General features: G+C 42.4%; 2 protein-coding genes across 7 annotated transcripts in view; both read right to left on the reverse strand.

Annotated features, from left to right (window-relative positions):
• Positions 1–27,995, reverse strand: part of LOC149167665 (S-adenosyl-L-methionine-dependent methyltransferases superfamily protein) — a 298,474-nt gene that overhangs the window by 12,402 nt on the left and 258,077 nt on the right. The gene's annotated exons all lie outside the window — the stretch shown is intronic.
• Positions 1,524–2,591, reverse strand: LOC149167666 (uncharacterized). Its single transcript, XM_089431575.1, has 2 exons — positions 2,048–2,591; positions 1,524–1,925 (listed from the first exon to the last, which is right to left on the reverse strand). Exons 1-2 carry the CDS (start codon positions 2,579–2,581, stop codon positions 1,722–1,724), a joined length of 738 nt encoding a protein of 245 aa, XP_089287701.1. The 5' UTR covers positions 2,582–2,591; the 3' UTR covers positions 1,524–1,721.

Consider the following 27,995-nt stretch of genomic DNA (forward strand, 5'->3'; position numbering starts at 1 on the left):
GAAGGTATCAAAGGATAAAGGGTTATCTTCATAAGATCTCAATTGCAAGATCTGGGATGAAATAATCTTCATACAACTAACTGATGAACAAGGTAACAAATGTCTATGAGGATAAGAAGGCTATCCCATTCAACAACTTGTGGTTTCTATGCAAGATAGAAGACGACAAGTTGAGGGCAAAAAGTATTCAAACATTTTCCGAAAGAAAGAAGAATGTAGCTAAAATTCAATTCTATGAGCATTACAAGAAAGATTGTCATAAGCTCAATTAGGGCAATAACAAGAAAGATAGGGAAGAAGTCCATTTCACCAAAGAAGTGGAGGAAGCTCAAAGAAGGAATTCCAAGGAAGAGGAAAAGCATTAGAAGTAAGAGCTCATGATAGCACCATAGGAAACATGAAAGATGTCTGATAGTCAACTATGAAGGATATAGCCCTTGAGAACCTCAATGGAAACTTAAGAAAGGGAAGTAGAAATCCAGGACAAGTCCCATCATACACCAAGTCAAAAGGAAACATTTGTTGGATAGGGTTATGCAAGATCCTCAAGATTCTCTAATGGAATCCTCATCAAAGGATTCACCGATCTAGAGTGGAAGCAAGTGTTTCATCAGGAACTCCAACATGTGGAATTCATGGGATGATGCTATGATGACATATGAAGCAGATCAAGGGATTAAAGCTCTTTTCAATCAAGAAAGTTGTTGAAAGAAGCCTAGATGGCCTAAAGGTAAATGAGGTATATGTGTTTGTATTCAATATTATAAAGTCATGTCATATGGTTGCAGGAAACATAGATCATTGCTCAATTTCAAGAAGCATGATCAATGTTGCACGAAGCGGGAGCGAAGCGGAAGCGTTTTTTGGAAGCGGGGACGCCGAAGCGTCATTTTCCAAAAATCTAGGAAGCGAAGCGTCCGCGGAAGCGTCTGCTATATATATATATATTTTTTTTTTATATTTTTTTGCATTTATACTCAAAACAAACATCCCAAATACCAAATTAATTGTAGAAGACATGAAAACATGCATATTTTTGCATAAATCAAGATAGATATGGCATCCATGATTCCATTGTAGTTACTAGTATGTAGTCCAGTGTTGATAATATCGGTATCGGGAAAATATCGGCGAGGGTCCAGAAAATATCTTATCGGCAATATCGGCAAAAATATCGGCAAAATATCGGCAAATATCGGCAAGCATAAAAAATAATTTTTTCAAATTTTTAAATATAGCCGATATTTTGCCGATATTTTCAAAATATCGCGATATTTTGCCGATATTTTCCGATATTTGCCGATATTTGCCGATATTTTCAAAACAGAAAATATCGCGATATTTTCTCGGCGATATATCGTTTTGCCGAAAATATCGCGATATTTCCGAATATCGCCGATATATCGCCGATATTATCAACAGTGGTATGTACAACAATCATCTATATTCTAGCTATTACAAACATACATCAAATTTTTAAGCATATTATAAAACATAAAACATTTAAGCATATTATAAAACATAAAACATAGAGCATATTATGATTTATCTAGCAAGTGAGCAACTGTCAACATTTGTCATGTCCAAAATTCAAATAATAATGTTTACAAAATATGTCACTTGGTCACCGCCAAGCCAAAAAGGTTCAAAATTCAAATTCACAAGTCTACAAGTCTAATGAGTAATCTATGACAAAAAGTAGTAGATTGTGAATATATCTACTAATCTCTCCTCCTTCCACCACGAATAGAACGTGGTGGCGGGCCTCCACGTGGTGGCAATGAAGAAGATGGTGCCTGTGGAAGTCGTGGCACTGACACTGATGAAGAAGAACCCCCTGCTGTTGGTGTTGAACCATGGAACCTAGGAACCAAGGGACCAGATGGGGGTGGGGGTGGTGGCATATCAACACGGTCATCATCATCCTAGAATCGCTCAAAAAATTCATGCAAAAAAAAAAACACTAGTTAACAAAAAAATTAAAAACATGAATTAGAGAAATGCTTTATAAGGGAAAATTGGAAAATTCATACCACAATGGACATACCTGGATAAGAGCATCCTCTAATTGCTCTAGTCGCAACACTCCATCCTCCAAATTGGGCTCCTCTGGATTCTTGTCCCAAATCAACAAGTCTTTATTAGACTTTGCATCTTCACAGTAATGGGACAACAATCGCAAGTTGTAATGAACATAAACCAAGCTCTCTGCCCGGTCTAAATTCAACCTGTTCCTTTTAACACTGTGGATGAAAGAATAAGAGCTCCAACACCTCTCTGCAGAAGAAGTGTTTACCACCTGTGATAGCACCCGCAATGCCAAACTCTGTAGAAGTGGAGTACCCCCTCCATGCATGTTCCACCACTCAAGAGCAGAAAAAGTCTCTCGATCTTTAATTGCATGCATGCTCCCAAATGGACCAGTGTTGAGCGTATAGTTGCTCACCTGTCTCTGTACCAATGCAGCCTCCTCCTCATCAGGGATTAATTTACTCAATGCAGCCATATATTTTTGGTGAACCTCTTGATCTTGGTGTGGTTTTCTCCTGCTTCCCCCCCAGGTGCTGGTGTTGAAAGCCATGATGGATGATAGTATTTAGGTGTCAAAACATATGCTAATGCATGCAATGGAACATTTAGCATTTCCATCGGTTTCGCACCTCTACACGAATATAATTGTACAAGCTGATATCTCTAGGTTCAACAATGTCTTTAATCTACCCCAACATGCTATCCATTTGCCCATACACCTCCCCAATTACTGGTCGATCTGAATCTGCAAACTTGATCATGTAATAAATTGGTTTGGTGAATTGCAAAACATATTTAACCTGTCCCCAAAAGTAACTGTCAAGAACAGTGTCCTTGACTGCATTAGCACCATCTATGTCAGTGTTAATTTCATCCCATGTTTCAGCACACACCAGATTAGTTAAAGCTTGTCTCACCTTCACTAGCCGCCTAAAGGTGAGGTAATAAGTAGCAAATCTTGTCTTTGCAATTTTAAGCAATTGCAACTTGGAGTAAGTGCCATAGAAGTAGTTTACCCTTGTATGCCCTGTGATGAATTTAATGAGCTGCTTCCCTCTCCTGTAAACCTCAGCAATCCACCCACATTCTTTGTGTTTCACAATATCATGCATCAAAAGGTTCAATGTGTGAACCAGGCACCCAGACCAAAAGATGTGTGGATGAGTACGCTCAATAATTTTTCCTGCTGCCTTACAATTTGCTGCATTATCTGTGATCACTTGAACCACATTATTCGGACCAACATCTTTGATTGATTTCAATAGGAGATCTGCAATGTTTTGTGCAGATGCAATGATGGAGGAGGAGTCATGACATGCAATAAATACCGCACCACTAGAAGAAACACCAAGAACATTTATCAAATGTTGGTTTCTAATATTTGTCCACCCATCTGATACAATGGATACCCCAGAATCTACCCACTCATTTGTAAAATGTGTCAAAGCTCTTTGAACCTTAGCTTTTTCTCTTTCTAATAACACTGTTCTAGCTTTCTCATAGTTGGGGGCCTTGTATCCTTTTGGGGCTTCATTGATGGCCTTTACCATTTCATGCCAATAGGGAGAGCGAAGCACATTGAATGGTACACCGCACAAAGAAAATGGACTATCTTTCCATCCACATCATCCCTCCCAGCAACATTAAGGAAATCCCCTATTGTTCTTCTACCTCCAGAGCTTGCAGAAGTACCATGAGGAGATGAGCAACTACCAAATTTAGAGGTTGCACTTGATTCAGAATGAGTTTTTTGTTTCTTGTTTTTTTGTTGTGCAGCCATCTCTATTTGGATGTATTTTCTTCTTTCTTCAGTTGAATGTTTGGGCAAATTTGTACCCCCACAGAACCCTTTTTTTCATCACTGTCCAGAACCCCACAAAGATGCCTCCTCAGACGGGTATATGAACCACAATATGGTTTTCCTCCATGACAACCATGAGGGCACACAAATTTGTAAGATCCACCACCCTTTCCCCCATCAAGTTTGGTCACATAGTTCCACAAGGGTGTTGATGTAGCTTTCCCATCTTGTGTTTCAGTGTCCCCTTCAAGTTCATCCCCTTCCTCTTCAAACCCTTCCTCCTCATCATACATTGGGTCACTACTATTAGGACCATCACCAATGTCCTCTTCTGTTTCTTCCCTTGTATTCCTCACCCTTGCCATCATTAAAACCAAGAGTGGAATGATACATAGAAGCCAAAAGAACACCATCTTGGAATATGGATATAGGTGGTGGACAACGGCAACCTGTAAATAAAGGAGCAAGTAGAAACAATGGGAAAGAGTAGGAGAGGGAGGAGAAAAATACAAAAAAAATTTCAAAAAAACAAGGGAGTTTGGGGTTTGAACTTACCTCTTTAGCTCTTGTAGATGAAGTCCTCCAAGCTCTTGCTCCAAGCTCCTCCTCCTTCTCCTAGCTCCTCCTTCACTCCTCCAAGCTCTCCTCTCTTCTCCTCTCCTTTCCTCTCTTCTCTTCTCCTCTCCTCTCTTCTCTTCTCCAACTCTCATAAACTCAAAGTGAGAAAATGAGGAATGAATGGGGGCTTTATTCTTTTCATTCCTCACCTTAACCTCACTCTAACCTCACCCTAACCCACCCCTTAAGGTTGAGTGAACATAACTTAAAAAAAAATTAAAAAAAATGTGTTTTTCTCCCTTGGGCGCGCCCCTTTCCGCCGAAGCGTATGGAAGCGTGCGTGAAGCGCACGCTTCCTACTCCGAAGCGCCACGCTTCGGCGGCCCGAAGCGCCGTACGAAGCGCGCTTCGGAGCCGGCGCTTCGGAAATTCCAGGAAGCGCTAAAAATTTCACGAAGCGCGCTTCCAAAATTCCGAAGCGCGCTTCGTACGGCGCTTCTGTACGGGGCGCGCTTCGTACGGCGCTTCCGTACAGGGCGCGCTTCGTACGGCGCTTCCGTACAGGGCGCGCTTCCGTACAGGGCGCGCTTCGTACGGCGCTTCCGTACAGGGCGCGCTTCGTACGGCGCTTCCCTACAGGGCGCGCTTCGGAGCTTCGATCCGGGGGGGGGGGGGCGCTTCGTGCAACACTGAGCATGATCATAGGAAAGGATTCTCCTCCTATGAAAGGTTGCCGAAAGGCATGGGTCACACTAGATGAAATCAACATAATATGTCCTCATATGAAGTATGAGGTGGTTGACTACAATTGAGGAACTCTAATTGGAAGCTCCTGGGAATGAAATGAAATGTGTGAAGAAAGGAAGGAAGAGATCGTGAGATATGCAACCATGGTAAAGGAAATCAACATCTGGAAGACCAAGAAGATTTGACTAGGAAATCTCTCGAAAAGATATGAAGACTTTGATGGAAGTCTGGAAAAGATGGATACCCTTGACAATGGATATCTTTGGGAGATATGTCAACATGTATGCAGGATGTTGATGCAAACTGGAAGATGTCATGATGAAAGAGCATCACAAAGGTAATTTTGATTTAAGTGTTCATTTCTTATTTTCGAACAAGTATCTGGATGGGTTTATGCAGGTCTGCCAAGGTAAAAATTGTGGATGTCTTCCAAGAGGACCATATAGAAGGGATGTAAGATCCTTCTGAAAATATGGCATGAAGAAGGCAGCGTGACATGAAGCAAGGCTAGATGCAGGCTAATGAATCACTTTCTGAAAAAAGGAATAATGACATGACTGACTCATGGATGAAAGTGATGGATGGTTTGTGCCCTATGAAAAAGCCCCAAAATATGAAGACTCCCTGAAAAAGAAATTCATAACATCAAAGGAAGGAGCTCTTCAAGCAGTTAGTTGCGGAGCTGCTATAGGTCCCTCATTAAGAGGGAGCCTGAAAAACAAGTTTCTTACTCAGAAGAAACTTGGAAATTCCTAAGCCAAGAGAAATCTTAGGTACATTCCTTCCGTAGGAATGAGTACATTTCGTTATTGGAATTGGTGTCCTCCCTAATTGAGGGAGAGATAGTCACATCATTCTGGTCTTCACCTAAGAAGACAGAATGGAGGATTGGGTAATCATCTGGCATCCGATACTCTTTGAGCATGAGATAGGGCATCCAAGATAAGAGTAGTCGTGGACCAATATTCTTTGAGCACTGGCTATACAAAATAAGAATAGTCCAAAGTAGGTCATACTCTGTGAAAACACGGGTGGAGTATGTACCTAGAGAGACAATGATTATGGTGTCTATGAATCATTGGTCTTCCCAGAATTGTGCTCTGATCACATGGATAGAGTTGTTGGTCAAGGCCTTGCTATGTGACAATGTTGGTTGATATGATGCTAGACAGATGGGTTACCAATCCAATTCTTCTTATGAGAAATTCTTCAGATTGAGATTGACCAAGTACCATTATGAATACCTCCCTAGTTAAGAGGGAGTGTTAAAAAGTGTAACTAGGTTCGGTCTTCATGTTGAAGTTTCTAAGTTTAGTTAGTTAGAAACCCTCCATGCACTTTATCTGATTTATTCCTACCTACTTGTTATTTTCCTTAACAAGTTATTTACAATGTAAATACTGAAAATAAACACTAATGCATGCTCAACATATTACAGATCAGCAACTAAAAGAAACAAGAACAAACACACCATATGACACCATTATTTTTGGACTAATGTCCCCGAAAAAACCCAATGCGGGAAAACCGGTGCAGCTATCTGAGGGTTTTCTTATCAAGCAAAATCAGAGTACAATCTGGGTGCCGATACTGGCCTACCCAACAAACAATTTCCTTAGCAGTAATACCTCTCCATTTCAGACAAATCTACTGGCTGAAACCCCGATAATCCTTCCGGAAGCTACTCAGCACCAATCTACCCCTGAAACCCCAGCATCTGCCCAATCTGGACTGTGTCAGCCTCTCCTAGCCAAGCGTTGGTCGTGTGTCAACCTATCTTGGCCTACATCAACCCCAGGAGGCCCTGCGTCAACTCTCTGAGCCTCTGCATCAGCTATGCTGGCCCCTCTGGTGCTCTGCGCATCACTTAGCTGCCTCTGCATGGCCCACGTGAGCACTGGCTACTCCTGTGTCTCTCTCTTCGGCTGCTATCCCGGCACTATCTCTGCCTCTCTCTCTCTCTGTACTCAATGCCCCTCAACTGCTCTCCTAATCACTGATTCTATCTCTCTTAGAGAATAGAATGACTGATCACTCTGGTGTATTCTCCAAGTGACCCTCAAGCCTCCTCTTATACTTTTCCTGTTGACATCTCAACGGCCGAGATTAAGTCCCTAATCAATGGCTAAGATTAGATCTGGCTTGATCCATGTCTTTTGGACCACTCTAACACAGAGTCATATTAATACACATTAATATTTTAATTTCCTTAAGTTTAGACTTAGGGACTCCCTTAAAAATATTAATTATTTTAATATCTCCTGATCTATTTAGAATCTGCCCAAACCCTTTCTGAGTATTGGAGATCTCATGTACCCCAACCTCTCCACCAAATTTTGTGGCTAGAATACATCCGATGCTACCCCAAATCAACACTCCCTCTTAGCGAGGATTGTGCTCTAGAAATACTCCTCACTGAGTATTTACTCTGATCATCTAACATCGGTACTTGAGCTGATGCTAGGCCTTTTTGCCCAACATCCTCTGCACTACTGCATCTTGTACTGTTGCCCATGGTTCTGCCACTGCCACTGCTGCATCTGTATGACAGCTCCCTCTGCATTCATGTTGCTGCTGGTCCTTCCTCCCAGCACTGCATCTTCACTACACCTCCTCTCATCATGTTGCAACATGTTGCCCACTACTGCACTACAACTCAGTCACTGAGAAGTAAGTAATTGATCTCCCCACTGACCTCCCTGTTGGGCTAGAAACACCCATTGACATTGAAGCTCCCTCTGTCGTTGACAAGTGCTCCCTCTCTCTGACCTCTACGCTGTTGCAACAACTCCCTGAATCTCGCACCGTTGCACACCTCGCTATGCCTTCCTGCACTGGTGCAACACTCTTGTGCCTCTCGCACTGCTGCAGCCTGCTAGCTCTGCGCTGTCTTGGGACTCCTGCACTGTAGCTTTCTCTTCCGCTCCATCTGCTTCCGTCTCTACCCACTCAGCCACTCCTGCTACTCCTCGTCGGGGCTCCCGTAGCAAGGTCTAATCCAAAAGGTTGGGTACCTTGAGGATCCTGCCCCTCATCGCCTGTAATCTGCCTGACTACAGCTCGATGTCTCCCCACTTCTGCTCAAGTGGTGCATGTGCACTCATGGCATAGTCATCGTCTATCATAACTTCCTTCTCTGCCCGTGCTGGCACTGCCTTAGTCTCGAAGACTCGGGCACTAGGTCGCATAATGACCCATCTCCCCACAGTGCAAGCACTTGATCTTGGAGAGATCTTTCTTCTTCCGCTTCTCCTGCTTTCCCTCAGAGCTAGGGCCACATCCTCCTCCTCCTGCTTGACCTTGATCCGTTCGTTGCTGCTACCTATCTTAGACTACCATCTGATCTCTTCCTGTTGAAGAGCTACCCACATCTTTTCCCAAGGAAGGAGAGTCACTCTGCCTAGGATACTCTGGACAAACACTTCCCAATCTTCTGAGACAGCATTCAGGGTTGTCCTCACCATAAGTTCCTGATCCGATGTCACTCCTATAGCAGTCAACTGGTCTCAGATCTCATTCAGTCCTCCGAGGAAGGTGTCAATCGATTGACCCTTCTTCATCTGATACGACCTCATCTGGTTCTTGAGCAGCATTCGTCTCTGCACAGAAGTATGCTGGTACAAGTTCTTGAGAGCCTCCCACATCTCAACTATCATTTCCTTCTCGGCTATATGTGGTACTACATGATCCTTGACCCCGTCAAGGATAATGCACTTGGCCCTTGCCATCGCCTCTTCGTACTTGTTGTTATCATTGGGGTCGACTAGGATAGCTATAACCTTCAAGGCAAAGTTATTAACATGATTCCTGTCAATCACTGATAAGATTCTGGCCTTCCAAACTGCGAAGTTCGATGCTCCATCCAATCTATCCTAGTATCTTACCCCGTGTAGTGCCATGACGCTCCAATACTTCCCTCCTGGAAGTTCTTTGTTCGACTCCTCTGAGCCTCTACTTCCCGTCTAGAAGTTCTCTTCTGGGTTCCCTCTGAGTCCTGATTTCCCTCCTAGAAATCCTTCTGCCGCTTGTCGAGATGCCCCCTACTCTGATCGTCTTGTGCAACTGCACTGCTGATCCAGGTTCCTCGGCTAGAAACCCTCAGTAACAACTCCTCTGGCCTTGCTCTGTCGGGTACTATTCTGACTACAGTACCTCACCAGCTCCACTCTGCAATATTTTTGCAGCCTTCTAGACTCCAACAACTGCCTCTCTGTGAACTGTGTCAACCCCTCTCTGCCTCACGTTGGCTTTGCGTCACCCCAAATGGATCTGCGTCAACCCTCTAGCCCTCTGCGTCAGCAATGCTAGCCTCTTTGAGGTTCTGCGCAACTCCCGGCTTTTTCTGCATGGCTCTGGCTGGCTCTGCGTCACACTTCTTGGCTTTTGCGCTGCTAGAAACAGCTTCTATCACCTCGGGACAGCTGTTTTTTGCTGCTATTGCTCCATCGGCCGATGTCTTTTAGTCCTCCTGTGATCTGCAACCTCGCTCTGATACCATGTTGAAGTTTCTAAGTTTACCTAGTTAGAAACCCTCCATGCACTTTATCTAATTTATTCCTACCTACTTGTTATTTTCTTTAACAGGTTATTTACAATGTAAACACTGAAAATAAACACTAGTGTATGCTCAACATATTACAGATCAGCAACTAAAAGAAACAAGAACAAACACACCATATGACACCATTATTTTTGGACTAATGTCCCCGGAAAAACCCAATGCAGAAAAATTGGTGCAGCTATCTAAGGGTTTTCTTATTAAGCAATATCAGAGTACAATCTGGGTGTCGAAACTGGCCTACCCAATAGAGAATTTCCTTAGCAGTAATACCTCTCCGTTTCAGACAAATCTACTGGCTGAAACCCTGGATAATCCTTCCGGCGGCTACTCAACACCAATCTGCCCCTGAAACCCCAGCGTCTGCCCAATCTGGATTGCGTCAGCCTCTCCTAACCCAACGTTGGCCCTACATCAGCCCCAAGAGACCCTGCGTCAGCTACGCTGAACCCTCTGGTGCTTTGCGCAGCACTTAGCTGCCTCTGCATGCCCCTGCGTGACCACTGGTTGCTCCTATGTCTCTCTCTCCAGCTGCTCTGCTGCTATAATAGAGTTCAGGCTTCTGTGATCCATATCAATTTAGAGAGAGATTCTTCGGCGAAAATCACATGGAAAATCATTTGTCGACGCGTTTCGAACCAACAAGTGTGGTTCATCATCAGGACAAGTTGAAGAAACAGATCCAGCTAAGCAAGTTAAATAGGCAGAGCAGAGACTCCTGACCAACGGCTAGTTTGACTCAAGGATCGGGGTCAAAAATATTTTATTAGCTTAGTTAGTAAGAATTAGGACCAAAATATAAATTGAAGGGTAATTTAGTTTACAAATTTTAATAAAAATTAGAAATTAGTTAAATAATGGACCCTAAAAGCAATAATATTATTTAAAATATTAAAATTATAAAATAATAAAAGATCTAACAAAGGTCAAAAGGGGGAGGTTAGTTAAAAATATTCAAAATAAAACAAGTAAATAGATAAATAAAATTATAAATTATAAATTATAAAATACTAAGAAGCGTCAAAACGAGGATAGGTTAGTTAGGAAAAAATAATAAAATAAATAAATGGATAAATGAAAATTAAATTAGAAATGAAAAAGTAAATAAATAAATAAATTAGTTAAAAAAACATAAAAATAATAACAGTAAATAAAATAATCAAAATCAAAATCAAAATAAAATAATAAAATCAAAATTAAAAGCCTATAAATATTATTAAAAATTATGGAAAAATTAATGGAAGAAAACCACAGAGGTTAGAAAAATAAGTCAAAAATGGTAATAATGTAAAATAAGAATAAAATAAATAGGTTAGTTAGAAAAATTAGTTAAAAAGTCTGAATAAATAAATAAAATAAAGACAAAATAAATAAAATATAAGAGGGTAGGTTAGTTAAATAAATAAATAAATTCAGAATAAAAATAATAAAATTAGTTAAAAGGACTCAAAAAATAAAGGTAAAAATAGAATGAATTAATAAAAGTAAATCCATAAAACAAAAATCAGTTAAAATAATAATAATAATAGTAAATAAAATAATAAAGATAAAAATAAAATAATCAAATCAAAAGTAAAAGCCTATAAATATTATTAAAAATTATCGAAAAATTAATGGAAGAAAACCACAGAGGTTAGAAAAAATAAGTTAAAAATGGTAACAATGTAATGAATAAATGAAAATAAAAAGAATAAAATAAATAGGCTAGTTAGAAAAATTAGTAAAAACGTCGGAATAAATAAATAAAATAAAGACAAAACAAATAAACAAAATAAAAGAGGGTAGGTTAGTTAAAAAAGTAATAACCGAACCAATAAAATAAGAATAAAAATAATAAAAATTAGTTAAAAGGACTCAAAAAATAAAGGTGATAATAGAATGAATCAATAAAAGTAAATCCATAAAACATAAATCAGTAAAAATAAAAAGGTTAATACCAGATAAATAATAAAAATAATAATAAAAAGTAAATAGATAAAAAGAAATAAACCCTAAAGAAGAGGGCAGAAACCAACTAGGAAGAGAGAGCAGGGACCCAACATTTACTGACTTTCCAGCCATCGTCTCTCTCCAGCTGCTCTGCTGCTATCCCGGCACTATCTTTGCCTCTCTGTCTTTCTGTACTCAATGCCCCTCAACTGCTCTCCCGATCACTGATTCTATCTCTTCTAGCAAACCCCGTTGTAAAGAATAGAATGACTGATCACTCTGGTGTATTCTCCAAGTGACCCTCAAGCCTCCTCTTATACTTTTCCTGTTGACATCTCAACGGCCGAGATTAAGTCCCTAATCAATGGCTAAGATTAGATCTGGCTTGATCCATGTCTTTTGGACCACTCTAACACAGATTCATATTAATACACATTAATATTTTATTTTCCCTAAGTTTAGACTAAGGGACTGCATTAAAAATATTAATTATTTTAATATCTCCTGATCTATTTAGAATCTGCCCAAACTCTTTCTGGGTATTGGAGATCTCATGTGCCCCAACATCTCCACCAAATTTCGTGGGTAGAGCACATCCGATGCTACCCCAAATCAACACTTCATAATGACATGTAATTGTGACTTTTGTAAATGATGAAAAGAAGAGAATAAAATTATTTTTGTAATGCCTTGCTCCATGGGTTTCATGAGCAAGAGTTCTTATATATAGATGGCTCCCATTGAGAGCATTAGGATTTGTCATTAAAGTCAAAGAATTAATGTCATGTATGAAGAGCTCTTCTTAAGCATGTGTCAAATGTATATATGTCAATAAGATTATCAATAGCCCTCCAACGACAAGCACAAGTCCTGCTCTTCCATATCGGCTTCAAGATGGAATGACAAATTCATGTCGGCTTACAGTTTGAAGACACCTATTCATAAGTTCATGTCGGCTTAATATGATGGGCAGACCACTATAAATAGGCATCTCAGCCTATTCCACAGAGACAGATTTTTGGTCACACATCTCTTTGTTTTTCGAATGGGTAAAACAGAGATGAATTTGGATCTCTAGTACAGAGATAGTTCTAATGGAAGGGACAGCGAGGAAGAGATGAAAGGGACAACGAGGAAGAGATGAAGGAACAATGAAGTTCTATCTAGGGCTAATCACAAAAATTATAGTTCGGATTTCAAAGAAGAAGGTATCGGTACTTCAACAGAGAAACAATATTCGAACAAGGGTATATATATTATAGACCAATGCTGCGAAGAGACCACAGTTCGGTTATGTAAAGGAACTACCGATCAGTGATAGACCACAATGTTTCAATATTGCTACAGCAGTCACATTTTGGTGTCATGCTTCGGTAACATCTCTAGTGCATCTATAGTTTGTTGAGGAGAAGATCTCACTCAAAGAGGAAGAGAAGTCAAGAAGAAGAAATGAGCAGAAAGGACTTGTGTCTTGGTCTTGGTGTGGCTAATAGGTTAAGGGACTTGGTCATGGTCTTCATCAATCGGAATCTCTATAAGAAGAATTTGTGCAGTTTTCCTCTAAAAGAATGAGAGGTTTTGGCCCTGGTTGATAGCTTACATTCTGTGTCTCTTGTCTATTTATGTTCATGCATCGGTTACTAATGAAGAAGAACACTAATAATCAAAAGAAGATGTTAAAATTGGCAACTACGGCCAAACTCCATGTAGGTCATCTTATTAATGGAAGCTGATATTTTTCTTGGATCCCTCTCATCGAGAGGTGTAGGATTGATCTAAAGATCATCCGATTCCGATAAGTATTCATGGAGATATGAATTTATTTATGTTATGGGACAATTCGTCAAGGTCGGATAGCAACCAAATAAACCCCACTTGTGCTCAATGTTTTAGTATAAATTGAGGTGGCCTTCAAGTCATTTCAACACAATTGGGATCTCTTCCTCTCTACTTGTCTTTGGGTTTTAGTAGGAGAGATCCTAAGGGATAACGCTACCCTAATCTAGAGGGCAGAACCCAGAACTGCCGAGAACAGCCAAAACTATCGGGAACTCCTGGAACTGCTAGGAAAGTTGACACAGAGGGCAGAAGCCGGAACTACCAGGAACTGTCGGGAATTGCCGGAACAGCCGAGAAAGCTGATGCAGAGGGCAGAAGCTAGAACTGCTGGGAAAACTGACATAGAGGACAAAAGCCAAAATTGTCAGGAATAGCTGGAACTACCGAGAACTGTAGGAACTGTCGGGAACGCTGATGCAGAGGGCAAAAGCCGAAACTGCCGGGAATAGCCGGAACTACCCAAAACTGCCGAGAAAGCTGATGCAGAGGGAAGAAAACGCTGACGTAGGAACGCTAATGCAGTACCTAGAGGCTGACATTGGGGTTTTTCGTGGGGCGGATTAGAGCTAAGGAGTTGCCGGAGTGTTTATCCGGGGTATCAGCCGGAGCATCTACCTCCAAAGGAGAGCAGCATGCAAGGGACAGCTAACTAACATTGGGACAGCTATATGGTACTTAGCAGCAAGTACACCAAGCATGCAATGTTACAACAAGCATGCAAGGGACAACAAACTAATATTGGGATAGCAGCATGATACTTAGTGCAGCAAACATGTATTGGTACAGCGAGCATGCAAGGGACAGCTCGCATGCAACAACAAGCATGCTAGGGACAACAAGCAAGCAAGCGACAACAAGCATGCTAGGCGCAACCAGCACATAGGTCAGTATGGCAACATGGTGCAGCAATGGCACATAATGCAGTACAGTGATGGGTACAGTCATGATTAATGAAGCATGATAAGATGCAGCATAGTGATGATAGGTGCAGCACGGTGAGGTGCAGCATGATGACGAAATGCAGCACAACGATAGGTGAAGGAGTCACCTTGGAGAATCAGTTGAAGCAGCCTGTCTTCAATTGATCTCATGTATCATCTTCTTAGAGATGATCTATGCTCTTATCTAGATAAGTCAAAGTGTTGACTTCTGTTGTAAACGTACTATCTCTCTCTCTCTCTCTGCTAAACTATTGAAGAACATATAAGAAAAATTGATCAAGGGTTTCCCCACATTGGGGTTTGTCCCTAGCTAGCGCCACATCTTGTGTCCTCTTGTCTTGGCTTGTCTTCTGCGATTTATGTTTATGTTCTATCTACAGTTTACTTTAATGTTGATGTGATTGCTAATCTAGAAAAGATATTGAGCTAACTGTGAAAATTGAAATAAAATATTCTAAGCATAGAACATACCTAAAATTAACATGGTATCAGAGCTAAGGTGAAGACAATGCCCAAGCAAGAGTGAAAGAGCAATCACCGAAGACAGTTGGGAAAGGACAAAAGGATCAGTGGATTTCGCATCCCTCTTCAAATTCACCAAGGGTGAAGTTGAAGCAGAGAATATTATTAGAATGGCACAGTGGAAGTTTCTGATGGCCTACCTAAAGATCACTTCATTGGGAAGTCCGGATCTAAGGGTGGAAGGAAAGGAGATGCCTTGGTTGCAATAAGTTCGGTCATTATGCAAAGGAGTGTCCGAATGGCAAAGACACATCTCTTGATGAAGATAACAATCATTCCAGGGACATCTTCAATGATCAAAGGAATGACGGGTAATGCAGGTCATCAAGGAAATGGCCAACTCTTCAAAGAAAGCAAGGAACCCCAGGTATGAAGAATCAAATGTTGTTTTTGATAAGATAAAGAAGCGTTATCTTGTATTGGCCCTCTCCTTCAGATTCTTTGGGAATCTGGCTTATTGATTGTAGTGCTTCAAGGCACTTCATCGGATAGAAGGGTGCACTCTCTAATTTGGTAGAGATGGAAACAATCGTGGGATTATACTTGGAGCCGATGCCACCTATCCCGGAAAGGGTGTAGGGAATGTTACCCCTCAATTGAATGAGGGTAACTCGATTCATTTACAGAATCTCTTTATGTCTCTGATCGCAAAAAGAACCTGGTGTCCATTTCAGCAATGGAAGTCAAAGGTTACAGGGTGGCACTCATCGATGGAAAGGTACGTGTTTGAAAATAGAATTTTCAAAGATGTTTTTGAGTTCAGGGTTGTATCAAGTTGCAGGAAGTCCACTGGGGACCATGTCCATTGACACATAGCACCGGAGGTTTGTGAGTCAGATGGTGACAGGGATGCCTAAATTCAAAAAGAGCATGAAAGTACATGTCTGAGATGTACCGAAGGAAAATCTTACAAGGGGACCATTCCCCTCATGTAGCAGGTCCACAGGTTTGGAACAATCGGAGGGGTTTGAGATTCATGATCAGGAATCTCACATATGCAGGTGGAAGAAAGCCCTCTATGGCTTGAAGCAAAACTCCCCGGGTGTAGTATGAGAAGATTGATCGTTGTCAGATGAAGCTGTCATTCACTAAGAGTGACGCCGATCCAAACCATTGTTTGAAGGTTGTGGATGATAGACCTCTCATACCAGCACCTTCTGAGGACGACCTATTTCAAATAAGTGCAAACCCTCTCACTTGCAGAAGTAAGAGGGAGTTGGATTTCGGATGTGGAATGGTAAATTGCAAGTCCGTGACTACCTAGAGGATCTTAACTTTCAGAAGTTATATGGTGATGATGCCAGACCAGATTTGGGAAATTCCTCTGAGTTTCATAAACTCATTTGCATTGATGTTCTTGGTGAACTTCCGTCCAAACATATGTTTTGCAATTAGCATGGTGAGCTCATATTTGGTTGAACCTCACTGGATTGGTGCCAAGAATCTTCTGAGATATCTTCGGGGCACAATCTCTCATGGATTGAGATACACTGCCAGAAATATGAAGCTGCATGATTATTCGAATGTTGATTGGGCAGGCAGTGTGGAGGATCACTAGAGCACTTCTCAGCGTTGATTCTCTTTGGGTTCTGCTTCAATATCATGGATGAGCAGGAAGCAAAAGTCGGTTGCTATAAGCACCGCCGAGACCAAATACATAGCTACGAGTATGATCTCGTACGAAGCTGCCTAGTTGTGGAAGCTCTTCAGTGAGCTGCTTGTACATATGATGAATACCATCGTGATCCTCTGTGACAACCAGGGGGGGAATTGATTGTTGAGGAATCCCGTATTCGATGATTGCTCCAGCAGATAGACATCAGATACTACCTTATCTGGGATACGGTAAGTCAATGAGCGAGGAGGCTCCATCGCATTGAGACTGATGTACAAGTCGCAGACATTTTGTCAAAGCCCCAGGGAAAGGTCAAATTCTTGGCTTTCCGAGAACGATTTGGTGTCGTTCAGAGACCCTCTTATGAGGGTCATGTATGATGCACACATTGAGTTCTAAGAGTTCCAGGGGGGCGCAGGGTACTTCTTGGAGCGACATACGACCACGGGGCGATTCACCCTCCCCCGGTGGTGCACTATGTACAGGGTGACAGGTTCAACCTTCCCTTGTGATACCCCGTGGCGACTATGGAACAGGGTGATTAGTTCTCCTGTGGGACCAGTTGATTAGTTCTCCCATCGCAACTGTGGAACGGGACGATTACTTCTCCTATGGGCCGGGATGATTAGTTCTCCCATGGCAACTGTGAAACAGGATGATTAGTTCTCCTGTGGGATGGGTTGATTAGTTCTCCCATGGCAACTGTGGGACAGGATGATTCGTTCTCCTATGGACAGGATGATTAGTTCTCCTGTCAAAGCATCCTACCAATGCAGCCTGGGACACATGGGAAGTACCTCTCATGTGATCAATGAGCAGGGAAATGGGGTTAGGGACCATAGTAGTACTATCGATAGACGCATCGTTGTATCTACTGTACTCCCTATGCTAGGATGACCTCCATTGATCTGAGATCAATGAAACTGATCTGGGATCTGTTAGAGTCGGTCTAGTAGCCCTCCATCAGCGATCAAAGCTCTTTGCATTTGCATAAGTAGGTGTCTCATCAGTATCATCTTATTGCATTCCATTAGGCATGCCATAACCCTGATGGAGGAGCTTGTGTCATTTATTCCCCTCTTGGCATTGCTGGATCAAGTTTGTTTCAGTCAATAAACTCCTTACAGGGTCATTGGTCTTGTCTTGAAATCAAGGTCCTAGGTCTAGGGTTTAGTCCAATTTTGTCTTTTGAGGTCATGTCTTTTGAGGTCAATAAATGCCCAGCAGGCCAGAGGGATGTTCATCAAAGCATCATTTCAAAGGATTTCATATTGTATAGCTAATTTCTACCTTGAGTTCAAAAACCCTGTTTTTGAAGGCAAGGTCATTTTCTCATTTTTGTAAAAATTTGTAAAAAATTCAAATTCTTCAGAAGTCGGCATGCGGCCTTGGTCTCCTTTGCCAAAACTCCTCAGAAGCTATTCCTGCAAAAATTTTCAAGAAAAAGCATCATTTCAACCAATTTCATAACAAAAGGAAACCACAAGTCAGCAGCAATTAGTTTTAAAAAGTGTCATTGCATAAACACTATAAAGTGGGTTTGAGGGGAAATAAATTTAAATCAAGCTTATAAAAGCCCCTCTCTCCTCATTTTGTAATTCTTTTGCCTCCAAGACTCCAAGAGCAAGTGTGAAAGGCCATTTAGTGTGAAACTGGGCGAATTTGGTGACTGCACCTGCGCGCTACGCATCAGGGCCTGCGCGCTACGCGTTGGGCGAGCGCTACGCGTCAGGGCAGTCTCTGCAGTGCAAAAATTGGTCGGGCGCTACGCGTTGGGTTTCCACCTTCAGAAATTTGCCAGTGAGCCACAAATCGACTTCTTCCTCCTCAATTTCTTCAGGTAGGCCTCAAATCATTGAAGTTCTTGCTTTGTAAAGATAACATGAGCGTGAAAATGTGTCAAATGCCATCAAGTTGAAATGGAAAATTCATATGTATTATGTTTTAAAAAAATTCGAATGCATGTGAGCTAGGGTTTTACATTTGCTGCCCAAGGTCATCCTTTTTCACTCCCTCATTTCCCCACATTCCCATTATCCCCTCCCTTGTCATTTTCACCTAATCTCCCTAACAAAAAAAAAAAAAAAATATATCAAAAGCCCTAAAACCCTACCCCTATCCCTAAAATTCAATAAAATCTCCCTAAATCCTACCTCCTATCAAACCCCTACAAATTATGATTATGTGATGATGTGTGTGTCGTAATTCCTTCCCTAAATTCCATTTTTTATATATTTTCCCTAAATCCCCTCAAAAGTCCCCCTCCCTAACATCTCCCTTGTGTTTTTTGTCCCCTTGGAGCAGCATTCAAACAATCAAAACCGCAGGTCATTTGTGCAGAAGCAGCAGTACATTTCAGCCATTTTGCTCTTGAAACCATGTCAGAAACCGAAACAGATTATGAGCAAAGTGATGACCGTGAGTCAACACCGGACGTTGAGGTGCCAAGGAGGCCTCACAGGGGTGGTAAGGGTGGTCAGCATGTGAGAGAGGAGCCCACCTCTTTGGCCTATTTGCAAGCTTGTCCACTTGCAGTCACATGTTTCCGTCATCAATCATGCTATGGATATTGCCAGAGAATTTCCCAAATTCAACACCATAGGGAATTGGTCTGCTTGTTTGTTTTGCATTTGCACAACGGGCATGTGAATCTTGCAGGGGTGGATTTTACATTGTCACCTGAGGTTGTTGCTCAAGCAACAGGGATACCCAATGTTGGAGAAGAGTGGAACAAGCGCCAGCTGTTGGACAGATTCCAGTATGAGCCCTACATTAAACCTGTATATATGAGGCACCTAACTGGTGTGTTTCCTTTCAGATTCTTGAGGGATGAGTATGCGCCCTTGATGAGGCTCATCATTCGCTATTTCACCTGTGAGGGCAGATTTTCACGTTTGTATTCGTACCATATCCGCTTGTTGATGCATTTCACACGGGTACGGATGATGAACATTCCTTTCTTCATGTGCCGGAATATTGAGAGGATGGTGCCCTTGGTGCAGAGAAAGAGCCCAGCACAGCAACACAGGAGCATCTACCATTATGCTTTGATCAAGATTGTGGTCATGCATGAGTTGCCCCAGCAAGGTATTCCATGGGAGGATTTCATCTCTCGAGATTTCTTCACAGCGCCACCACCACCCCCTGAGGTTGTTCATGAGGAGGGAGGACCCTCACAGCAGTATGACATCCCTGAGCCCAGACATGTCAGCTCCCCTTCATTGATCACATATCAGAGAGGCCACAGGGCCTTATTTGCATCAGCTCGGCGAGTATTTTCTCCACATCAGGTGGAAGGGGTCTCGCCTTCTTCATCAGCACCGCGAGTGTTATCTCCACACCAGGTGGAAGGGGCCTCGTTTCCAACAGCAGCACAGGTATCAGAGAGGGGCAAGCAGCCCATGATTGAGGAGGGATTGTCAGGTGATCCAGATATTGACATCATTGATCTTGACACCCATTCTCCTAGCTCGGAGCTTAAGAAGATCATTCAGCAACGGGAGGCTGAAAATGACTTGTTGCAGCAAAAATTGGAGATGGCAAATTGGACAATCACATATTTAGAGCAGCGCAACAAGCAATTAGAGGATGAGCACACTCTCGATGAGTTGCGGAGGATCCATGAAGACCGCAACTTGGCTCGCAAGAGACCCGGTGATTTGGTACCCATTGAGCGAGAAGCTATGCTTCTCCGGGTCAATGCTCATTTGGAGAGGTTGTTGGCCAAGGCTAACAAAGATAAGGACATGCTCCGGAACATGAAGAATCATTATTGGGCTCGGATGCACGTATGTAAAGCAAAAATGAAGGTGCTCAAAGGAAGGTTGGCCAAGGCACTAAAACGAAGAAAAAGGCCCGATCCCCTCCACATCTTCGTTGAGGTTTCCTTGAAGGAGCATGGTGCTAAATGACTTACCTCCAGCACAAATTTCAAAAAATTTGAGCATTTTTGGTCATTTGTGATTTTTTTTGGGCAAAAAACAGGTTTTCCTCCCCAACGCGTAGCGCGCCGCGCGCTACCCTGAAGATGGGCAACTCCATTTCATGAAAACTCAGCATTTTTGGATTTGTCATGCAAAAATACACTTGCTCAGCAATTGCCAAGAGATTCCATCAAGTTTTGAGCCTCCAGAAGGTCAAAAAACAAGCAAAAAATGACTTTCTGCCACCTTTTTGACACACAGGAAGCAGTCTTGGGAGATTGCAATTTTGGAGGGGCAAATGGTCACCAAATTCAGAAATTCCACTTGGGTTGGAAAGTAGACATCCAGACCTTTCCAACAAGCCCACTTTTGCCTCATTTGGACTCCGGGAAGTGCCTCAAAAGCAGGCCCAAAGGCGCGCTACGCGTTGAGATTCAGGGCGCTACGCATCAGGCTATTTTCACAGAAATGCACCTACAGCTCAGCGAAACGCAGTTTTGACTAGGTTTGACTTTTTGGAGTGGATTTTGATCCTCCTTGATGTAAATGATGTAATTTTATGATACTTTGACACTTATTTATCTCTTCTAGAAGATTCATTCATGAAATAGGCAAAAATTTAATGAATGAATTGGTTTCCTAGCTTATAGAGGCAAGTTGTTTTGACTGCCTAGATTTTAGTGCTCAGTTTGGAATTGGTTGAAACAGCTCCTAGGATAGTGAGCTCGACCCCTAGAGGCAAGGAAAGATGTTAGATTGCCTATATTATGTACTTTCTTGGTCATTTTCATGGTTGGACTCTTGAGGGAGAAAGCTTTCTATTGTATTACTCATTGTATCTCTGCAATTTTGGCAAAGGAAGAAAGACCAGGGTTTTGCAGTCCTTTTTTGGGATTCCTGTGGTTACATGTATTGATGGTGTGTTTCTCTTTGTACTTGTAAGTTTGTTATGTGAATCATCTTCTTACTTTTCCTTCTGCAAATTAGACAAATGAAGTGTTAAAGTAAAATTCATGATTACCATGCTCTGCTTTTAAGTTTGCTTAATATCAATGTTTTCATCTGTTTAAGGGGAATTCAAGGTGATTGCTTGCTCTCCTTAGCTCCTCACCAGTCATTCTCATCCATCCAACTCTTTCAAAGGCATCAATATAGTCTCCTATCTTGCCCCAAAGAGCCCCCTGCGAAAACTGTGTCCAATCCCTGCACCCAAAATTGCCTTTCCCCGATTTTCCACCAAAATCCTAAAAATCTCAAATCAAACCTTTTATCAGTTTACTAGCCTAAAATCAGTGTTCTTTATTGGTTATCTCCGCCCTTTGAAGATCTTTGCCGAGATATACCGGAGAGAGCCCTCTCCTGCCCCGTAGGGCTAGCTACGAGGCTAAGTGGTTTGATGTTGCCTTGGAGTTTGCCTTTCTCAGCCTGAGGTGAAATTTCAAGCGCTAACAGGATCAGTATGAGTGGTTTGAGACACTCTCTTGTGATATTGATCTGGGATCAACAAAACTGACTTCAGGTCAATAAGAGTGATGACACACTCTCTTCAGATGAAACTGACTCGGGTCAGTAGAGAATGGTATGAGACATTCTCGATCAATTCTTCTTCTTCATGGTTCAACAGATCAGAGCTCAGCAGAGCGGAGCCCAGCAGAGCAGACCAAAGCAATACAGGGCACTAATGGCAGAGATAGTACAGTCGGACATATGGATCAGCAGATGGAGTTCTCCCTAGTTGAGAGGGAGTGTTAAAATTGGCAACTAGGGCCAAACTCCATGTGGGTCATCTTATTAATGGAAGCTGATATTTTTCTTGGATCCCTCTCATCGAGAGGTGTAGGATTGATCTAAAGATCATCAAATTCCGATAAGTATTCATGGAGATATGAATTTATTTGTGTTATGCGACAATTCGTCAACGTCGGCCAGCAACCAAATAAACACTAGTGTTCAACGTTTTAGTATAAATAGAAGTGGCCTTCAAGTCATTTCAACACACTTATGATCTCTTCCTCTCTACTTGTCTTTGGGTTTTAGTAGGAGGAGAGATCCTAAGGGATAACGTTGCCCTAATCTAGACGGCAGAAGTTAGAACTGCCAGGAACTGCCGAGCACTGCCGGAACAGCCAGGAAAGCTGACGTAGAGGGCATAAGCCGGAACTACCGGGAACAGCCGGAACTACCGGGAACAACCGGAACTGCCGGAACTACCGGGAACAGCCGGAACTGCCAGGAACTGCCGGAACTGCCAGGACTGCCGGGAAAGTTGACGCAGAGGGCAAAAGCCGGAATTACTGGGAATAGCCAAGACTGCCGGGAAAGTTGACGCAGAGGGCAGAAGCCGGAACTGCCGGGAATAGCTGAAACTGTCGGGAACTACCGAAACTGTCGGGCACTGTCGGAACTGCTAGGAAAGCTGACACAAAGGGCAGAAAAGGCTGACGCAGTTCCTAGAGGCTAACGCTGGGGTTTTTCGTGGGGCAAATTGGAGCTAAGGAGCTATCGGAGTGTTTATCTGAGGTTTCAGCCAAAGCATCTATCTCCGAAGGAGAGCAACATGCAAGGGACAGCTAACTAACATTGGGCAGTTGTATGGTACTTAGCAGCAAGTACACCAAACATGCAATGTTACAACAAGCATGCAAGGGACAACAAACTAATATTGGGATAGCAGCATGATACTTAGTGCAGCAAGCATGTATTGGTAAAGCTAGCATGCAAGGGACAGCTAGCATGCAACAACAAGCATGCTAGGGACAACAAGCAAGCAAAGGACAACAAACATGCTAGGGACAACAAGCAAGCAAGGTGCAACCAGCACATAGGTCAGTATGGCAACATGGTGTAGCAAAGGCACATAATGCAGTACAGTGATGGGTACAGTCATGATTAATGAAGCATGATGAGATGCAACATAGTGATGATGGGTGCAGCATGGTGCAACATGACAATGAAATGCAGCACAACGATAGGTGAAGGAGTCACCTTGGAGAATCAGTTGAAACAACATGTCTTCAACTGATCTCATGTATCATCTTCTTAGAGATGATCTATGCTCTTATCTAGATAAGTCAGTGTTGACTTCTGTTGTAAACGCACTATCTTTCTCTCTCTCTGTGCTGAACTATTGAAGAACATATAAGAAGAATTGATCAAGGGTTTCCCCACATTGGGGTTTGTCCCTGGCTAGCGCCACATCTTGTGTCCTCTTGTCTTGGCTTGTCTTCTGCGATTTATGTTTATGTTCTATTTGCGGTTTACTTTAATGCTGATGTGATTGCTAATTTGGAAAAGATATTGAGCTAACTGTGAAAATTGAAATAAATTGCTCTAAGCATAGAACATACCTAAAATTAACAAAAGAATAAGATCCTAATCTAAAGAAGTTAAAAGCGTTCACAAGCAGTTACTAATCGTAGAGAAATCACCTAATGCTAATGCCCTAGATTTCTCAACAAGGCATACGACTTTGACATTGAGAATGTCAAAAGGAAGCATAATGTGGTAGCTGATGCGTTGTCCAAGAGGCCAACTACCCTTTCGTTGATGAGCATTGCACCTGATTGGAGGACACAGTTTCTGGTGGAGTATTCCAAGGACCATTTTGCATGTGAGGCAGAGTTTTAAAACTAGGTCGGTCTAAATCGGATTCGGCCTGGTTGACCAAGCCAGACCCCTTCCCAAGTCGTCTAGGTAGAAAAACCAATCCGTTACCAAACCAGCCGAGCCAGACACCAATTCCATCGGTTCGGTAATGGACCGGTCGGTTTGGCCAAGCCCGTCTTAAGCTGGCCGAGCTAGTCCGCGGGGAAAAAAGGTGGAAACTCAGACTTCAAACTCATTTTTTTTTGTTTTTTTTCTTAATGCCTCTACCCCTCTCCCAAGCCTATGAAAGTGACTCAACCTCCTCACATTTACTCACAACTATCTCATTGCATTTGTGTGAGCAATTGTGAGGAGTTTGTGAAGAGTTGGAGTTGGTTTTTGTAGTAGTGAGGAGGAGCCATGGGTTTCCCCGTCTGGCTCTGATTTAGAGTTTAAGCCAGATGATCTTGCCTTGTTTAGCAATAATGACTAGTGATGTTTTGTTGTAGAGGCCATTTAGAGCCTCCTTGGTCATGTGTTTTTGTTCTGATCTCTATATATTACATGTATTGGACAGTTGACTGGGTTCCATTTTGATATAATAGATATATTCATGCGCATACTTTGATCATATGTTGTTTTCTCTCTATATTCTAATGCTTTGAGTTTGGAAACATGAATGAAAATCTTTAAAAATATGTTTTTTCATAAAAAAAAGTATTTAATGTATTTTTTACAACGACTGAGTCATTGAAACCAACTAGGCCGAGTCGATACCGAGTCGAAGTCGGAGTCAGAGTTGACCCTCGGTCGATTCCGAATCTAAGTCAAAGTTTTAAAACTATGATGTGAGGTCCTTGACAGTGCAGTGTTGAATGATCGGTACAGCGTGATGAACAAGGTGATTTACTTCCAAGACCGGATTTATTTAGTACCCAGCTCCCAGTTGAAGGAGGAGATCATGTAGGCAGCCCATGACTCACCATTATCAGGGCATAAGGGGTTTACCAAGACATACAGGGCCATCAGGGAGCGCTTTGCATGGAAGGGCCTTAAGGATGATGTTTTGAAACATGTCCGAGAGTGTGACACATGCCAGAGGAACAAGGGTCAGCAGACACACTGTGTTGGGTTACTACAACCTCTTCCTATGATGTTTTGAGACATGTCCGAGAGTGTGACACATGACAGAGGAATAAGGGTGAGTACACACACTGTGTTGGGTTACTACAACCCCTTCCTATTCCTGAGGGGAAATGGGAGAGCGTGTCAATGGATTTTATCACAGGGTTGCCCACAGTGTAGGGCAAGGACTGCATATACGTGGTGGTATACTGATTAACGAAGTTTGCACACTTTTTCGCCATTTCAGCCTCACAGGTGGCCGAATTGTTTTACAGGGAGATATTTCGACTTCATGGCCTCCCGAAGACCATTGTCAGTGATTGGGACAGCAGGTTCAAGGTAAGATTTTGGCAAGAGATGTTTCAACTAGTGGGCACAGAGCTCACTCCGAGCACCAGTTATCAGCCCCAGACTGATGGGCAGACAGAGATAGTCAACCAATGGCTGGAGGGTTACCTACGTAACTACATGACGGGCTAGCAGCATGCATGGATACAGTGGTTGCACTTAGGCGAGTACTGCTACAACACCACGTACCACATGTCCATAGGTATGTCCCCATTCAGAGCCTTGTATGGTTACGATGCATTATCTTTTGCTGATGTGATGTTTGGAGACAACAAGGCCCCTAGGGCCAAGGATTGGATACAGGAGAGCCAAGATATCTTGCGGGCTCTCAAAGATAACTTGCAAACTGCAGAGAACTAGCAGAAGCTCTATGCATATAGGGGCCAAGTAGAGAGGCAATTTGAGGTTGGGGACATAGTCTTCTTGAGGCTCAAGCCATGCATACAGTCATCACTCAAGCAGAAGGAGGTTGAGAAGCTCAAGCCTCGCTTCTATGGGTCATACTAAGTAAGTAGGAAAGTCGGGGAGGTAGCATATGAGCTGGAGCTACCCCTGGGGAGCCGAGTACACAACATTTTTCATGTGTCTTTCTTGAGAAAGGAACTGGGGCAACAAGTGACCGCAGCTACAAAGCCACCACCCATGGATGATGAGGGGCACTTAGTTCTGGAGCCGAAGGCTATTTTGGACACCCGTGAGAGGCACTTGTGGAACAGGGTTATCAAGGAATTTTTATCAGATGGAAGAACCTACAAGATGAGGATGCCACTTGGGAGGGAGAGAAAATACTTCAACATCCTTCATTAGAGTTGCCTGAGGACAAGCAACGTTTTGGTGGGGAGGGTTGTGATATTCCCCACTTAGCAATATTGCTAAGGGGAAATATCAATTTTGCCCAAGTTTGGATTAATTCACACTTGCACTTAGGAAAGGTGGGTTTATAGGTCCCACATGAATTTTTGAGTTAAAGGGAAGCCCAAACATTAGGAGGAGGAGAAGAATCGAACAGCTAGTGGTAGGTGGGGTCCACCCATAGAGAAATATGGCCGACAAGGAAATACACACTCATTAGAGGGAGATTGGTGCAGGGAAAGTCGAAGTTGGGCCCACATCGGCATTTGGGAGGCTCTTTGACAAAAAGTGGAGGCCGCAATCATTTTTGGTCTTTCATGATTATTTGAGTTTTCTCTTAGACTAGCATGCTTGAGCTGAAGCCAAGTCTGCAAGTGTTGTTGAGCACAAGAGGTTTCCAGGAGGAAATCTCACACCTTGCTTCGATGGAATTGAGTGCCAGCCCAAGGAGGGAGTCTCATCCTTTTCAGATCGACCCGGGAGCAGTGTGGTGTGAGTGTGGGGAAGTTACAGTGGCAGCAGCACAGGTACTACGCAGTCCTTGGTAGAGTTTATTTTATAGCAACGGATGTGTTCTAGCCACGAAATTTTGTGGAGAGGCTAGAATACATGTATTCTCCAAAACCTAGAAATTGTTTCTAGAAATTCCACCTAGAGACGACTTAATTAAAATAATTAACTTTTTTAAATGATTCCCTAAGTCTAAACTTAGGAAATATGGTTAATGAAAAGATATTAATTAAGTCATGGTGAGGATATTCTAGAAGAAGACGCGGATTGACTTCTAGTTAATCTTAGCGATCAATTATGTTTTAATCCTAGTCGTTGATGTTCCAACATGAAGTTTTAAGAAGAAGTCTATGGGTAGATGGAGAACACATCGGGGCATATACACAATTGTTCAAGCAAATCGATTTTCTCAGTGGCTGAAGTTCGACAAGAGAAAATCGAGTCAGAGAGTCAGCTGCAGGTGGGAGAGAGAGGGCATCAGCATAGTCTGAGAGTGCAGGACGAATCTAGACGAGGCAGCACAGAGGAGGGACGCAAGTGAGCGTAGTAGAAAGGTTGACGTAGGGCCCACGCAATCACTACGCAGAGAGTGACGCAGAAGGGCCAGCGAAAGAGGCAAGAGCTCCTCTTCGAGGTCAGAAAATTGTTGTGGAGTGTGAGAAATTCACTAGTAAATTTCTCTCAGTGGCTCTTCCTCTATTTTGTCTTGTACAGAAATTATTGTTGAAGATTAATAAAAGAAACCCTCATCTACTACACCGGTTTTCCCACATTGGGTTTTTCTGGGGACAATTGTCCAAAAATAACTTTGTCACTGTGGTTATATATGTGCTAGTATTTTCCTTGTATTTATTTTTCGCAGAATTTTATTTGTGAAGGTTGCAGTGTATGTATTTTGATATTTTTCGTAGAAAACTGCAAATAATTTGTTTAAGTAATTTAACAAATAGAAGAAATATTATCAGTTACTGCAGTAGGATTCGAGATCACTGAATTTTCACATGGTATCAGAGCACTGGTAAAGCAGGAAGAACTCAGTTGCAGACGGAAGAAGGATTTCAAAAGTACTGCGTAGGCAGCAGTTCGAAACCCCAGAGATGTTGCGCAGTCC

The sequence above is a fragment of the Pinus tabuliformis genome, chromosome 5_1 (assembly GCF_031772625.1).
Source record: "Pinus tabuliformis cultivar Carrire ecotype Pingquan chromosome 5_1, CPIR1, whole genome shotgun sequence".
Lineage (NCBI taxonomy): Eukaryota > Viridiplantae > Streptophyta > Pinopsida > Pinales > Pinaceae > Pinus > Pinus tabuliformis.